The sequence below is a fragment of the Micromys minutus genome (genome assembly GCF_963924665.1).
Source record: "Micromys minutus genome assembly, chromosome: 5".
In the NCBI taxonomy this organism is placed as follows: domain Eukaryota; kingdom Metazoa; phylum Chordata; class Mammalia; order Rodentia; family Muridae; genus Micromys; species Micromys minutus.
Genome location: NC_137974.1, coordinates 12805917 through 12824257, shown reverse-complemented (window position 1 = coordinate 12824257; position 18341 = coordinate 12805917). Strand labels below are relative to the sequence as shown.

Here is an 18341-nt window from a genome sequence, read left to right as displayed (position 1 = left end):
AATTTTCTTTTTTGGGAGATAGAGTAAAATGACACTAAGTTCAAGCCGGAAAGATGGCTTAGTGGTTACATCTTCCTGGAAGAGGACCCTCGTTTGGTTCCAGCACCCACACAGTGCAGTTGAACCCCCGTAACCACAGCGTCAATGGATGCCGTGCTCTCTTCTGGTACACAGGCAAATACGCTGTCTCACATACACTGTTAATTAAAATAATAAGATAAAAAAAGTAAAACTGTGATTGAGGGTCATTTTAACTTTCTCATACAGTGCAACGTTTTGTCCCTTGTCAACACTTTGATTATACAGTGTCATGCTGGTTAGTCATTTGTCCACTCAGCAAGGCTGTGCTTAGTGATTACTGAATCAGATACTGTGGGGTGTCATTGGCCAATGTGTACTTTCTTCTTGGAGCTTAGTCAATCTAATACACATCTGACATGTATCAACAGTCTTACAGTCTTCTCCCTCACCGTTACATTGCATTCTCTCTCTCTCTCTCTCTCTCTCTCTCTCTCTCTCTCTCTCTCTCTCTCTCTCTCTCTCTCTCTCTCTTCTCACTCAGCTTTTCCTAGGTTATCTTTCCCATCCCAAAGACTTAAAAGCCATTTGTAGTGCTGTACCGATTTACTTTGCAGACTTTTCATTTCAGCTCTACTCTTGTGCCTGTCACAACTTTTGCCGTTTTCTTCTGTATCTCAACTGGTGTGAGGATCATCTTTGGCCTCAATAAGAGACTATACTTTTATTGTTACCTCTCAAATTATTTGCTTGAGAAAACTTATGTCTTCTGAATTCTTTCATCCTATACATGGTTTTCTGTAAAATGTCAGTAAGTCAGTACAGACCATCTGTTGGATTCTGCCTGTTGAAACCATTATAAAGGGAAACTGAGGCTTACATGTTGTCTAAATTTCACTTCATTAATGTACTTGAAGAAAATGGCACTCTCCCTTTTGTGATATTTTTGGAGCTTGTTGGAACCTCACAGATGTCAGTATGTGACTTTTATCTTAAGGACAAATTCAGAGATGTCCTTAGCATCCTTATATCACTATTTTAAAATTCCTCTGAACCAGGACTGTTTCTGGAGTTGTTGGTAATGGCGTGTGCTCTTAGAAGTCTGTTGTAAGAAGTGACTTTCTGCAGATTGTCAAGTGGGTTCACCAACGCCGGTTTCTAATTTTCCTATGTGTGTATCTTTACCACTTAAAAGGATTCCTTGGCCTGTCATCTTTGATTTCCTCTCATTTTATTTAATATACTTCTTTCTGCTTCTCAATCTCTATCTGTATGCTTCTAACTAGTACTTCTTTTATCTGACCCAAATAATTGCCTGCTAAATATATCTCCTACTCTCTAGTTCCTCATAAATTTCCAACATTTTTTGATAAATACCTTACTAACTACCAAATGTTTATCTTTTATTCACCTACTGTGAGCACTTTGAACACTAGATTTCCAGGTGGCTGCCACCTGGAAACTGCATCATGTCTGAAACTTCACATTCATCTTCTGTAGCCAGCATACGGGTTTTCTAAAGACTGCCATGAACTCTCAGCTGTTGCCTTCTCAGAATGACAAATGTTATCAGAAGGCACATAAAAGTTTGTGATATTTGGTATTAATAATTTGTTCAGCGTCATCCCCCCCCACAGAGCAGAGATACCATCATAGCTAACACTGTGTTCATTGAAAATAGTAAGAGCTGGAGTTGATTTATTGACTAGAATTTTCCATTTTGAGTGAGATAAATAATTGATACTTCATATTGTATGATATTAGAATTTAATGCCATGATGCACTATGCATTTCTATTCACTTGTGTTTCCTTGATAAGATTCTCCTAATTTCTGATGTACATATAAAAAATGACTTAATCATAGGAAGTGGTGATAGGAAATATTGGCTTCATGGAATTGTCAGTAAAGAGGAGGCAGGAGACCTACTTCTCCTCTTAGGGCCTGAATTATGCTTTTTATACTCTCTCATATGTGCTTTCTATACTCTCTCATATGTGCTTTTCTCTCTCATATATGCTTTTCACACTCTCTCATATGTGCTTTTCATACTCTCTCATATGTGCTTTCCATACTCATATGTGCTTTCCATACTCTCTCATATGTGCTTTCCATACTCTCTCATATGTGCTTTTCTCTCTCATATATGCTTTTCACACTCTCTCATATGTGCTTTTCATACTCTCTCATCTGTGCTTTCCATACTCATATGTGCTTTCCATACTCTCTCATATGTGCTTTCCATACTCTCTCATATGTGCTTTCCATACTCTCTCATATGTGCTTTCCATACTCTCTCATATGTGCTTTCCATACTCTCTCTTATGTGCTTTCCATACTCTCTTATATGTGCTTTTCTCTCTCATATATGCTTTTCACACTCTCTCATATGTGCTTTTCATACTCTCTCATATGTGCTTTCCATACTCATATGTGCTTTCCATACTCTCTCATATGTGCTTTTCACACTCTCTCATATATGCTTTTCACACTCTCTCATATGTGCTTTTCACATTCTCTCATATGTGCTTTCCATACTCATATGTGCTTTCCATACTCTCTCATATGTGCTTTTCTCTCTCATATGTGCTTTTCACACTCTCTCATATGTGCTTTTCATACTCTCTCTCATACGTCAGCTGTCCTCGGTTTCTGTACCTGACTGTTTAGGGCTATGATTTCCCTGATTATGTGAGAACATTGTCCTACACCGTGCCTTTATTTGAACCACCTCTGTCCCCATAGGAAGAGGGAAGGTAGGGTCTTGGCCTACCATCAGTGAATGCTCAGGAGTGCATGAAGACACACAATATGATCCTCTGCAAGCTGAGGGGAGGAGCTTCGGGAAGACAAGGCTCTTACCACCAGGGCCGTGAGCCTGGACATCAGCATAAGCCAACTAGTATTTTCTTTATCACAGTGACTACTCAATGGAGATTATTTTTTCTTCTTTGTTTGGAGATTTTTCCCATATGCTGATTATTTTTGTTTTATCTGATTAGATCTAAGAGCAATTATAAATACAATATTCAAAGCTCTAGTGAATAACTTATAACAGGGAATGGTCCCTGTACAATCCACTAATTATCACACTTGTAAATAATTACAAATATTCTTGGATTCTTTTTTGAGTAGTCATAAATGAATATAAACATAAGGAAGCATGAAACATTTTTAGTAAATGCATTTGTGAACACTCACATTTAGTGTTAGAGTTGGACTAATGTCATCTCTTTGGTTTTCTTGTAGGATACATTCATTCATTTATGTTGGCATATACCAAGATTGTTCTTATTTTTATCTGTCTTGGATATATTTTATTTCCTTTTCAAATGTTATTCCCTTTCCGGATTTCCCATCCATAACCCCCTTAGCGCATCCCCTCTTACCCTGCTTCTATGAGAGCCCCCCCCCCACCGCCCTCTCATTACCTCCTACCTCCCCGCCCTTCCTCTACACTGGGACATCAAGCCTTGCTTGGCAGGACTGAGGGCTTCTCTTCCCATTGATGCCCAACAAGGCCATCCTCTGCTACATGTGCAGCGGGAGCCCTGGGTGCATCCATTTCTACTCTTTGGATAGTGGTTTAGTCCCTGGGAGCTCTGGTTGGTTGGTATTGTTCTTATGGGTTTGCAAACCTCTTCAGCTCCTCCAGTCCTATCTGTAACTTCTCCACTGGGGACCCGGTTCTCCATTCACTGGTTGGCTGTGAACATCTGTCTCTGTATTTTTCATGATCTTACTGAGCCTCTCAGGGACAGCTATATCAGGCTCCTGTCAGCATGTACTTCTTGGCATCAGCAATATTGTCTGGGTTTGGTGGCTGTATATGGGCTGGATCTACTGGATGGCCTTTGCTTCAGTCTCTACTTCAAACTTTGTCTTCTTATTTCCTCCTGTGGATATTTTTGTTCCCTCATCCGAAAAGGACAGGAGCATCTACACTTTGGTCTTCCTTCTTCTTGAGCTTCATATGATCTGTGAGTTGTATCTTGGGTAATTCAAGATTTTGGGCTAATATCTACTTATCAATGAGTACATACCATGTGGGGTTTTTTTCTTTGGTTTTATTTATTTATTTATTTATTTATTTATTTATTTATTTATTCATTTATTTTTTGGTGATTGGGTTACCTCACTCAGGATCATATTTTCTGGTTCCATCTATTTGCCTAAGAATTTCATGAAGTCATTGTTTTAATAGCTGAGTAGTACTCCATTGTGTAAATGCACCTCATTTTCTGTATCCATTCTTCTGTTGATGGCCATTCTGTCCAAGGAACTGCCTCTATCTTGTCCACATCCAGAAAATTGGGCATAGCACTTCCTTAGGACCCAGCGTTACCACTCCTTGGAATATATCCAAAAGAAGACCTAACATACAACAAGGACTCATGCTCCAATATGGTTGTAGCAGCCTTATTTATAATGCCAGAAGCTGGAAAGAACCCAAATGGCCAACGTAAATAAGGCCACCATGAACATAGTGGGGCATGTGGCCCTTTTGTATCTTTTTCCTCGCTGTATTTGGATGTATATTTCTTTCCTGTTTATTCCTGCTTTGCTTATATAATATTGTGATTTTAATTAAAGCATGTAATTGATGATAGTTGAGAATAATCTGAGTTCCCTGGTGAAGGTAACCAAGGCAGAAGCGTAGATCACTGTTATGTTTATATTCTCCCACGGAAAGAAGGAAATGTGTCAGAGCTGTTTTCTCTGTGTACAGTGAATAAAAGCTAGGCTCATAAAGGTAGCGTAGGCCTCGGAGGCTGTATTACAGTGCTTAATTTTGGGTTACAGACATCTAATGAATACATTTAAGAAATTAATAAAGCTAGAGATAATAAAGGTAAATTTACTTTCAAAATATAATTTACTTAAGTAGTGTTGTTTATACTATCTATAGATAATGGGATCTGTGAGATTTTACAATAGTTTTTAAATACATAAAAGTAGCACAGTTTGATCATTCCCCAGGTAATCCCTAGATTTCTGCTCACTATTTACTTTGTATTACATGCAGTGTGTGATGGTACGGAGCCATATATGTGATTCCTGCCAGTGGATTTCTAGGAGAATTAATGTAGCTTTGGCCTCAACTGCTCAGACTGGAAACTTGAGTATGAGGTAGTTAGTGTAATCATTTTATAGAGCAAATATAAACTGTTCTGAAAGCAGCTAGCTGGAACAAGCAGTGTGGCCAAGATCAGTGGCAGGATTAACGCTGCTTCAGTGTGACATTGAAGAACACTGGCCATGCAGGAACTACTTGGAGCTAGAGATTGCTTTTTGAGATACTGAGCCAGGAACATTTCCCGGACCCGCTGCTGCTTGGGTTGATAGATGATGATGAAGAAGAAAACTACATCACACAGACCTTTATATCTTTTTGGAGGTTAACAGACTGAAAGTAGCATCAATACAGCATTAATCTTCTCCAGAAACTAACAGTTTACAGTGTGTGCGGATTTTTGGCCAGCAAGAGATTTGAAGTAGCTTCAAGAGGAGCTCTGTCAGTGTCACCTATGAGCCACAGCTGAGATCAAACAGCACAACAGTATCTGTAGTGCCAGCCAAGGTCTTGGAGCTCCCTTTAAGCTGCTGGCGGTGAGGCACTATTTACTGCTTCTGGTTTGCAGCCTGGGATGGAAAATCACCAACAAGGAAGATGAAAGGTGTCAAATAGGGCAATCAGAAGAGCTTCCAATAGCGAATATGCATTCTGCAAAGAAACCTCACTGCATATGGAACAAACATTTATGGCAGTCGCCTAGATTTCCTGGGTCTTAGGGTAACCTCCAGTGGTTGAGGAGGCGAGGCCTAGAGTTGGTAAATTGCTGCAGGCAGAATTAGAACCTGTTCCTCAGAAGCCCATATGTTGTTAGAGAAAATGCAAATCTTGAGTTGAAGTTTTTATTAATTTCCTTGAGTCACCCTACCTGATCACCATAGGTACATACCTACAAATAACAAGTTTATTCTCTCCCATATCCACAAGCTGTAAATCCTATGTAAAGGTTGTTGTTACAGGCCATTTTTCTAGAAGGGTCCAAGGGAAAAAAATTGCATGTTTATTTATTTTATTTTATTATCATTATTTATTATTATTATTATCATTATCATTATTATTATTATTATTATTATTATTATTATTATTATTTGCCTTTTTGTGAGTCCGTGGCTTGTAGCTAGCGTACACTTTGCTTGATCCTTTTTGCTGCCTTCTCTTTTGTCTGGGTAGCTTTTCTTCTACCTGGGCTCATCAGTCACCTAGGTATCTTGTTAGGAATTGCTTTATGTTCAAATACTCAGTTCCATCTATGAAAGCTCTGTTTCCAATGACTTCACCTAATGAGATTATGGGATGACGTGCATTTTTGCAGATACCTTTAAACCAGCTAGAGTTGTTCCTATTGACACTGTCATAGCTTCATTACCTCAGGTATTATGAAGCAGTTAAGAGAAATCCTCTTTGTAGTTATAGCTGGAGTTCACTGGACTCAAACGCAACTGGTTTCATTTTTAAGGCTCACTGTTGATAAGCTTGTCAAATTTCCAAATACAAAATGACTTTAAATTCACAAATTTCTCAGAATTTAAGGGGTTTGTTACTTATAGATACAATAGCTAATAATGTTAGAAGGAAAAACAAAAATGCCATCAAGTTAGAGACTGGAGACTTTGTAATATGGAAGAAGCTCCTCCTTCAAATCATTACCATTGAAGCTAAGCAGCTGGAGTTCAAAGGCCAGGTTTTTAGTGGTATGCTTTTCAGTGGGTTAGGGTTGCTCCAAAAAAATAACCTGCAATCTTCAACAAGAAGGAGGAAGACAGGTTGATTTCTGCCAGCTGCAATTTAGAAGTGGCTAGTTGAACAACTTCCTCATTTCCGAAGTTTCAGTCCTAGGTCTGCTGGCTGCTGTATTTGAGCTGAAGGCAAGGCGGGCTCTCCTGGTTGTTGTAGTACACTGTAGGGAAATTGATGACTTCATGGCATCCAGCAGGGAAAGAAAGACTCAGGGCATACTTCTGTGAAAGGTAGGCCTTAGGTAACCTGCCTCTTTCCTGTAGACCCTGTTTTGTAATAACTAAAGTTGATCTATGAACTGACTAGTGGGTTAATATGTCAGATTTAGTGCTTTCATGATATCAGCAGCCATGGATCAGTGCATAAGCACTTGAGCCTTTGAGTCTTTGGTGCCATTTTCCTTTCTGTCCAAAATTAACCTGATTCAGGTAGCTTTTTTCTTTTTTTTTTTTTTCTTTTTTCTTATTTATTTATTTATTTATTTATTTATTTATTTATTTATTTTTTGAGCTTGCTTGCTTACACAGCAAGGGCAGGAGTGTCTAATGGTTCTAAAGCTAGGACACAACCTATACACAGTAATGAATGTTCTAAGTTCATCACACGTGTTACTTTTATGTTTCAGTAAAAAAGTGATTTATACTCACCTAGCTGTGTAGCCATTAATATGCAAGCAAGCACAAGTCTATGTGGATAATACATTATTATAAAGTTTCAACTTATATGGTCACCTCTGCTTTAAAAATTTCCCACTGGTTTGTCAAAAACATTAACCAAATATTTCTTTTTTAGATTTGTGATTTGTCTCTGTGTCAGTGTCTCTGTCTCTGTCTCTGTCTCTCTCTCTCTCTCTCTCTCTCTCTCTCTCTCTCTCTCTCTCTGGCCGTCTCTCACTGTGTGTGTGTGTGTGTGTGTGTGTGTGTGTGTGTGTGTGTGTGTGTGTGTGTGTATGAGTGTGGTGGGTATGAATCAACTTTTATATAATTGAAAGCAGTCTGCACACATTTCATATTTATGCTAGTCTAAGAGTACAGCTGAGTACATTAGCAGTTGGATAGGCAAGCATTCCTGTGTGTTATTGGAAGGTAGATTCTTATTTTACTCTGCTTTAGCTTGGAACGTTTTAAGTTTACATTTTAACTTTGACCCAAATATCTTTTTCAAACATGCAAGTACACTATTAAATAACCTTTAAATTCATCTGGGCCACAGCAACTTTTCAGCTAATCACAATTAATTGTTTTTGAGAGTTATTTGCCGGTTACATTCAAAACAAAATTGTCAACCTAGAGTTATTAAGGTATGTCGTGAATTATGAGTTAATGATAACAGGCATACACTATAGAAACATTAGAAATTATGTTGACTCGCATTCATATGTGAGTCTATAGAATTCCTCAATACCCTTACACGTGTACTGTGATATATATGTGTACAGCCTTGCTCTCTTTGCTCAAAAGTGTTCATTCTTATTATGCCTTTAAATTGATCAGTCACTAGTGGGTCATATTTGGTCTATAAATATGTCTATTAATATTAACATAATAGTAGTTTCTTAGCAAATTACTTTTACAGTCCTATGTACTTAATGAAGAAAATAATTAGGGCCTACCAATTTCTTTTCTTGTTTTGAGCTTATAAAAAATGAACTGTGATCCTTAAATAGACACTGAGTAGACAGTGTACTAGATACTTGTCTCAGTAAGGACAAAGCTTTCTAGTGAGCAAAAAAATGGCAATGTAGAATGCATTTTGTCTTGGCCCATAAGGAGTACTGGAGATTTATGAGCACAGGGGTCTTTTTGTGTGGAATTGTCCATTTTAGGTGTGAGTATGTTTACTGAAGATAAACCACAGAAAGAAGATGGGATATGTGTATTACTTGTCTAGCTTTTGGTGAGCAAAGCACTGGTATATGCATGTAGCAGAGTGTCATTAGCAGTCTTTTTATTGCATGTTTCTAGGTCTTGTGTGTGTGCATATGTGTGTGTGTGTGTGTGTGTGTGTGTGTGTGTGTTGTTCATTTGTTTTTTGTTTTGTTTTGTTTTGTCTTTTTTTAAAGAAGAATAGTCTTCAGTATTACCCCATGTCCTTAGGCTGTCTAGTCTCAGGTTTCTTGGTCACCTAAGCAGTGTTAGATATAGATTCTGTGTCATGGAGTGGATGTTAGGTCAGATCAGATATTGGTCGGCTACTATTGAAAGCTTTGTGGCACCATTACACTAGCATATTTTGCATGCAGCACGGCATTATAGACCAAAGGATTTACGGCTGAGCTGGCGCTTATGTATCCCCATTGTTTGTATGCAGAGTGCCTTCCTAGACCAAAAAGACTATTCTGTAGAAGTGAAGACACCGTGTATGCACCAGCTGGATACCTTTATATTTATGAGTTATGTGGATGTTTTCTCCGGTGATTGGGACAATACTGTCCATTTGTAGTTTGGACCCTATCGACTTGGCAACAGTCTAGGTTGTTTGACATTCCCCATAGGACACCTTTGACTAGCAAATCAATTATAATCAATTAGATGTAATGTAATTTGAGTATTGGAATCTACCTTTGGTTACCGGAGATCATCAGATAGAAGTCTCTCACTCATTATTTGAAGATTTCATTTGCATCTCCTTCATATATATATATATAATTACACACACACACACACACACACACACACACATACATATTAGTATCTCCTGTATTAGGTCTTCATGCCACCCCTCAAATTCTCCTTAATTTTTTTTTTTTTTTTTTTTTTTGGTTATTTTCTTTACTTACATTTTCAATGTTGCCCTACCCCCCGAAGTATATTGATTCTCATCTCACTGGGGAAAGACCACACTGGTTTTCATAATGGGAGGATGTTTGCAGGAGAAGATATGTGTGATCCACATGAGACAGAGGCATAGTTGAGGGCGAGCTAGCAGCAGGTGTTCTGCTACACCAACTGGGATGAGACTGGGGGATTGGATTTGGAAGAGGAAGGCAAGGTTAGAATGCACAGTTAGCCTGCCCACTTCTTTCGGCCAAGTAGACAAGTTCTCAGGGAAGGCCTTGTGGAGCTGAGGACTGGGGTAAAGGTAGGAGTCAGGGAAGATGGTTTGTAGGGAAGATCCATGTAATCCACTGAAGATGTCAGAAGGGAGGGTGAGGGAGGCAGTTTGCTGCAGTGCTGAGGATTAGACTAGTAGATTAAATTTTTTGGAGAGAAGGAAGACTTGCAGTTCTGTAGGTAGCCTCTCTGCTTCCCTGACTGAGCCATTTATACTTCCCCTGTGGGCCACTGAAAGGCAGTACCATCACCCTCCAGTCCATGCACATGAAATTCTTACTTAGCTGGAGGTGCTGTTTAGAGTATTGATAGCAATCATCCCTTCTATGAGTTTTAGATTTAATTTTTGCCTTGTTTTTAGTATCTGTTGATGCAAAAGATTCTTAGGTTCTTACACTTAAACATGATGTCCTGCTGATTGATCCTGTCCCACAATTACAATTTTCAGGAACGGATCCTTTCTCTCCTTAAAACCCACAACATTCTTACAGAGAAAACTAATTCTGTTCTTCACATACAAGAAAAATGTCACTGTTTACTGATGTGGCTTTTAAAATCTCTCTTTTGCATCGTTCACTCTCCATGCCCTTCAACAATGTAAGCCTTTTCTCTGGCAATATGATGGGGGGGGGGGGCAAAAAACCTACATGAACCTATCTCTTCAGCATGTGCTATAGCCTAGAGTATTAACTGTAATCTTCATATTACTGTTCGTACTGTGATGCTGTAACAATTGTCTTTCACTGCAGATCTCATTGATTTCAGGATTAAAGCACCATTCAGATCTGTGTCTATCTGACCTTACTATTTTCAGCTTTACATTCATAAATATTATACAGCCATTATTGTATTATAATGGAAAAGTGATTTTAAGTTAGAAACTTGTTTCCAACATAAAAACAATGTCTCTGTTTATGGAGGAAATTTAATATAGTACAAATGTTTGACTTTTCCAGTGGTAATAAGTACTTAACTTTTATTTAATTTTTAAAATTATTTTATTGGCTACTCTCTGTATTTATATTTAAAATGTTATCCCCTTCAATTTAAATTGAAAATTTATTCCTTCAGCAAATGTTTGAGTATCTGCCAGTACATTATAAAAAATGTTTTCCTTGTTTTGTTTTGGATAAACAAATAAAACTTTATAAAAATTATAAGTAGAAGAACTGTTAACATACTTAGTGATATAGATGAAGCTCAGTTCCATGTTACTAATTGCACAACCCATCTCAAACAACTGTGAGGTGCGTGGCATGAAGTCCTCTTTGGTAGAATTTCCAGCCATTGGGGATCAAAGCTACATAATGTGATAACTTCATAGAGTACTTCAACTGCAAAGGTTGAGACACTTTATGGTTCTAATGGTAGAACCATCAGACCATACCTTCTAGGGGTATTTGATGAGGCATGGCTTTTGGTATAAGGCCAAAGATAAGGAAAGGGATGGGCAATGCAGGGAGATAAGACACATGGCATTTGTAGACTCAGGTATGGGATAGGTGACAAGCTATAGGAACAACAGAAATATAAGATATTATATTTGAGAATACTTTATTAGAGACCATTACCTATATCCTGCCAGGTTGTGGTAAGATCCTGGTTCAGATACTCCAATGTTATGTAACAGACATCTGGGAATTAGTAGGGAAATCCATATGCCCAGTGCAGAGATGTTGGAGACAAACAGGAACTTGGAGGGACAGGAATGTTTACTCAGTCTGAGCCTAGGTCCGAAATGCTTGTTGTATGTATTTCAATATTGTCTATGCTAGGGAAGGTCCGAAAGTAGCAGCTTCGTGTACAGGAAACAACTTGTAGTGGTCCTTTCTGTCATTCCTCTGTAGATGAGCTGCTTGAGGGCTGGACCCCTCAGCCAACTGAGAGATAGCATATCTGAAGGAATTTTCACCAAAAGCACCAACTTTATAGTAGCTCTGTTTTTATTATGTTCATCCTAAGTAATGGTTAAGGTTCATTTCTTAGTCCAAAAATGTGACAAAGTTTAAGGTAAAAGATGGGGTAGAGCTTCTGGAATCCTCAGATTTATAGCAAATTGAGGACTGATAGCTGTCTGGCCTTGAAACTGCCATTAACTCCCCAAACCCCACGGGAGCTAAGAACATAACTGGTGCCTTGCAGTAGGCGTGCTATCAGCGCTCACTACCACCAAGATAAATCTTCAGTCCCCAAACTGGCATCTGAAAGAGGCATTGTCTTGTGAGGTGTAGCATCGCTCTTACAGAGAGCACACTGATCACTCTAGCTCACACAGGTACACTGTACGTGAAGGCTTCTAGGGAGGATGCAGTTTTGAAGTCCCCTATCTGTGCGAAATTACTCATGAAAAATCATCTTTGAGCCTCAAAGGTAAACATTGGTTTGAAGAACAAGAACCGTTTATAGAAATTTAGTTAATTGCTGGAAAAGAAACCGCCAGTCATTCTTAAAACTCTTTAGTTTTACCCATTCGATGGCTCCAACCATTAGACTGTATTTTATTATCCTGGAATGTACACACTCCTTTTTCTCTTCCAAATGTATTTTGGTCCTTACTTAAAAGCTAGCAGTGAGAGGTTGGTCAATTACATTTAAATTCACTTAACTACAATGTACGAGGAATGTAATCAGAGAGTGCAGATGAAGCAGAAGAAATGGCTTAGTAGGATTTCTGTAGAGTAGACACAAGCACATTTTAAAGGGTAGCTTAATTATTCTGACTGTTGGCCTTAAATGCACTCCTAATGATTTACCCTGGAACATAGTGACTGTCTTTAGACTAATTTCCACAATGTTACAATATCCTGTTGACCTGCAGGGTAGGGTGGTGGTAAACTCAATGCCTTTCCTGTTGTTTCTTAGACGTGGCCATCCCTTATATCACCCCTAATGTTTTATCATTCCCTATTCATTTCTACAAATAAGAAAATCACAATATATTCCCCCATTCCTAAGAAGGATTCCTCCTACATTAGACCATTTAATGTCTTAGGAAATGTCAGTAAGGTAAGAATTTGAGGTGGCATAATTCTATTTTCGGTGATTTTGAAATTGAACTTAAGAGAAGTTGCTTTACACAAGAAAGCAGTCCCCAATGCACTGTCCAGGATGGTTACAGAAGCCTGGTAAAAATGTCGTTGTGACCTAAAATGCCATCTCCAACCTCTTCGTTCCCATGAGAGATTAGTTTGACCAGTACAGAGACTTTTGGCACATTCTTCCCAAGTATTCACCAGTTCTCTCAAGAGATTTGTTAGGGAAAGTGTAGCAATTATATTGGAGTTCAGTATTTTGAATGAACTTCCTTTGATCTTATGTGACTAGGTTATTCTCTTGTGTTTGTAGTGGTTAGGAGGTCTACTTTTAATCATTTATTTTCTAAGTGTTGTTGGCTTATGTAGGGACTTCCTGTATTTCTCTGTATTTTCTAAAGAATCAGTTGTCTGATTCCCTTTCTATCTGGATTTAAAATTCAAAAGGTTAAAAATTAAATTTGATGAAACAGAATGTTTTAGAATGCATTTTCTCACTATGAGGATTTTTTTAAAACACATGTTTTGTTGCTAGATTGTTGTACCTTTTCTATATTATAATTTTGGCCTTTCAAGGCATTTAATATGCTCTCTTCTAGTCTCTGTAGAAATGCTGGAAAAGAACGTGAAGCAGATGGGAAGGCAGCTCCAACAGCTTGAGAAGAATTTGGAAACCTTTCCCCCTCCTGAGGACTTGCATGACAAGTTTGCGATAAAGATGTCCATATCCTTTTGATATCTAAATAAGTTAGTTGTCAATGGGTCTACTGTTTTATGATTTAAGTGTGCTTATATAACTAACATACATCACATCGGGCCATGCTATTAGAGGGTTAACTCGTATCTTTCAGATGAACTAACCAGGGTGTATTTTATCATAAATAATACACCAAATATTTCTATGTCTTTTTACCTTTCATTTTCTTGAATAATGGAATGAATATTCCACCCTGTTCCTTCTATTTGCCTAATTCCATCTGATAAAGATGTTAAATCTCAGATTGAGGAAGTTTGGATTTAATGTCATGAAATGGAACTTAACTATGTTTGAACTATTTCAGGAATTAAATATAGACTATTAAATCCCAGCATGACTCAAGGATTGATATATATTAGAAATTAACTCTGATTCCACATAATGTAAGATTGTCTTTAGAAGACTCTGCCATTTGAAACTAGGAAAGGAGCTTGTCATAATTACTGTTAGTGTGTATTTTCTTCCAGTTCAAAGTGAAATTGAAAACAGTATATGGAAATCAGTAGCAAGAGGTTTTTGTCTTATTTGATTTACAGTTTGCTTTGTATTCACTTATCTTTGTTATTAGTAACTTTGTAGCTTAGGCTCTAATTAGTAACTGAAGTAATGAACTTCTTTATTTCCTGAAGCTAATGTTGAGTTGCTCTGCAGACCAGTGTGTGAAATCAGCAATGGATATCTTTTTCATAGCAATGAAGTATTTTGATAATGCATTATTAAAATCCCATATGGATATCTGAATTTTATGCGAAAGGACAACCCAGTTCCAAAATGAGTACTTATAAATAGATTTCCCTAATACTTAAAGTGATATACTTGAAGTAATATGACTTCTTTTTACTTCTCCCTTGGCATTTATTGAATCAGAAAATTATTATTTGGTTTGTCATAGACTTTAGTATTGTATGTGCTTTCAACCTAATTGTGAATTAGTTCAGTTTTATCTTCCTTCTCTATCTTTGTCAGGAAATACCATAAAAATGCACTCAGTAGCAATCAGTTAAGGATAATGTGTTTGTTTCCTCCTGATTCTTATCTGCTACCCAGCTGCTTTTTAAAGACGTTGTCTCTGTAGACTTGGTAAAGATTTATTTTCTTTTCTCTCTTTTTAAGACTAAAATTTAGTGAATATCCTTCAGAAGTACAGATTTTCACCCTTTCAACTGAAAATTATGCATTTTACTATATATTGTAGTTAAGATTTTATAATTATACTTGGATTTGTCTTCACAATCACATGTGACTACTGATTTATTGCTGTTTATTTTGTTGTTGTTATTATGTTTTGTTTTGGTTTTTAGCCCTTAGGTATTGTTATGTGAAATTTTTTGGTTTTATTTGCTATAGATATAAAGGCATCTTATAAAAATTTTAATCCTGTGCAGCTTTTGGTTATACACTGTGAGTGGCTAATTATGAAGCATGGGTTTCTCAAACTAGCACAAATTCCTAAAACTGTGCTCTATAGAAGGTCTCAGGACATCCCCCTGCCTGCATTCATATGACAAAGTACTGAATGCTGTTGGCTTCCTGAAAAGTGTGTGGCTCATAAAACACAAGCAGCAGGAAATCAGAACCAGGAAGGATGAGGCTTTGCTAGAAACAGTTTTTCATTCTGAGTAAAATTACACTCTGCGGACAGGAGAGCTACTATATCCTGTCGCTAAATATCACAACCTAGAAGCCTCTAATGAACTGATTAGCATTCATGTGTCTCTTGGAAGTCAGATATATGAACAGTTGGTGCACTTTGCTATTGACAAAGCTTATAATCATAAATATTCTTTGCCAAGATTAGACTGTACTCGTTTGCTTTTCATCTTAGTTAGACATACTAGTTTTGAAGTAATTAAATTCATTCGTTGCAAGACGTTGTTTACTTTAATTAGGACTGACAAGTCATATTTTGAATATTAAATGAATTTATACAGCTCTTATTAAAATGGCAAATTATGAGCTTTCTGGATCTTAGGAAATGGAAGGGTTTAGAAGCAAAAATGTACAATGAACAAAAACGTACTAAATTTGTTATTAGCACTCAGGCCTTGTTGATTATGATTAAATGCTTATGAGTTGAAACCTGTAGCAAAAATTTAGTTCTTCAACCAACTCTGAAGGAATGTTGTATATAATTTAATTTATTATTTAATAAATACATCAATATTCACTTTGAACAATTATGATTCAATAAGGTATTAATTAATCTACTAATTGAAGTATTTTAAAGAAACAGATTGTCTTATGGCTCCTCTTGCTGTGAAGAAACACCATAAGCAAAAAACAAGTTGGGGATGAAAAGGTTTATTTGGTTAATACTCTCAGATCACAATCCATCATTGGTGAAATTCAGAATAGGAACTCAAGCAGGGCAGGATCCTGGAGGCAAGAGCTGATGCAGAAGCGAGGGAGGGATGCTTCTTGCTGACTGGCTCTCCCTGGCTTGCTCAACCTGCTTTCTTATAGAATCCAGGACTACCAGGCCAATGATCTAACCACACACGAAGGACTGGGCCCTTACCCTTTAACCAATTACTAATTCTAAGATGTTGGATCATTGAGTAGGTGGATTTTATTTTTTTGAATTTCTTTTGTGTGGTCACTATCTCTTTGTAACTTCTCTTTGTTTCTTTACTTTTCTCACTTATTTATAATGACTTTTAAGGACAAATTAAATATGGTACTCCTGGAACTATTTGAATCCAGTTTACAATGACCATCTCCCCTAATCTGCTGTCAACAGCTTGATGTTCTTTGTCTTATAGCTATGACCTTATAGCTATGACCTAGTTCCTTTAGCCAGGCCCTTCCCTTAGCCAGGACTATTCCCTTCTCATCTCAGCCTCTGCCTCCCTGTGGAACAAAGGAAACATTAACTTGTTTCATGTTGGTTTCGGTGGCACGTTCTCACCTTTTTATACTTATCTGTCCCTGCATTGTATAATGTACATTGCATGACCACAGAACCTTAGCCTATCTTGTTAAATACTGTTCTAAGACCTAGAGGTACAGCAAACTTAAGAATATTTCTTGAAGTGATTGTCTGGGTCCTGGGTTCTAAAAAGGGGTTGCCAAATATGTTAGATATATGGGTCTCACTGAAGTTGGTCCTGAAAATATCTTAATAGCATGACCCCCCCATTTGTGTGTGTGTGTGTGTAGCATGTATGTACACACTTACATGTGTGTACAGGACTTTATGCATGTAGAAGCTAGAGATAGATTGCTGTTATCCTCCTGTGTTATTCTGTGTCTCATGTTAAGAGACAGGGTCTCTTCCTAAACTGAGAGTTTACCCATATGACTAGGCTACTCAGTGACCTACAGGTCCACACCTGCTCCCACCCACACCTGCTCCTACCCACACCTGCTCCCACCTCCCAGCTCCAGAAGTGTAGCCCTGTGCCACTTCCCCCGACGTCCTCAGCCTTGCACGGCCGTCACTTCGCCAGCTCTTTCCCTGGCCATGGAAGTGATGCATCTCAATGGTGGTGTAGTGATCTTCTAGGACGGAGTGTGACTGTAGCTGTGGAGGAAGCTAACAGTCAACAGTAGCCAGACGGGGACTAGACTACAAGTTGTGTCTCACCTCGCTTTGGTTACCTGTTGTGAGATCATGTGAACACAGATGGGCATCTTATGTCTCTTCCAACGAGTACAGCTGCAGTGACTCAAGCGGGAATATTTCAGGGATTCTCCTCCAGTGTGGTAAAGAGAAAGGAAAGACGAAATAGATTTCTTAAAACACAAGGTAGATATAGTATGTGTGTGTCAGTAAATTTGCACTGTATCAAAAGTTTATTTTGTTACACATTTCCTGTTTTTCTGAACAAATAGAGAATTTGATGTTAGGAAAAATGATACAGTTGAACCATTACTGACATAAACATTTACTTCCTCCCTCCCTCCTTCCTTCTTTCATTCTTTCCTTCCTTTTCCCTTTCTTGTAAACTCAGGCTAGCCTCATATCTGTAGTGTTAAGCCTGCCTCAGCCCACCAAGCACTCAGATTACACATGTGAACCAGCACACCAGGCACAGACATTTTGTCTAAGTGGACTTTAAGAGTCGACACAAGACATGTAGATTTGGTTCTTCTTTGAGATGGTGATAATAATTCTTTCACTGTCCCTTAAAGAGGGGACTCTGAGAACTAACATAGTATGCCTTATTCACATAAGCAGTTATTCTGCTCCATCAGACGGTCATTTCAAACTTGGAAGGATTAATTTGGCTACTTGCATGGCTAGCCTTACTATTATTTTGGGTAATTCCAGTTATTCAAAGCTCTCCTTCATTTTTTTAAGAGAAAAATTTTATCCATGATAATGATAAAATTAACCTAAAAATCTCCTGGCTGTTAGGACAAAGCCATGTCATTTTTGTGGCTCTGCCTCTTAGTCATCGGTTTCATCCCATCTTTCAACGTAAGTGCACTGTGCTCTAACTGTATACAGATGCACTTCTGATGTTTCCTTACTTGTGGTCTGACCTCAGCCCACACAGTACCTTTGCATCAGTTTATATTCTTTAACAAATGAATTCTTGACTACATGCATTTCCCCACAAGTTGGGAGAAAATTAGTAATATCTGTGCATTGACTTGTTAAAACTCAGCCATGTAAGCAGTTTTATGGGCAGAAAAGGACATGTATGGAATCACCTAGAGACCCTC

The 18341-nt window shown here is 37.9% G+C and overlaps 1 protein-coding gene across 1 annotated transcript in view; it reads left to right on the top strand.

The window, feature by feature from the left end:
* The window catches only part of DIAPH3 (diaphanous related formin 3), a gene marked incomplete at both ends in the record, with an annotated part of 452874 nt that overhangs the window by 271669 nt on the left and 162864 nt on the right, over window positions 1-18341 (top strand). Inside the window, one exon of the mRNA XM_080917022.1 lies at window positions 13513-13639. Coding sequence (XP_080773148.1) covers window positions 13513-13639 — 127 coding nt within the window. The remainder of the gene's footprint in view (window positions 1-13512; window positions 13640-18341) is intronic.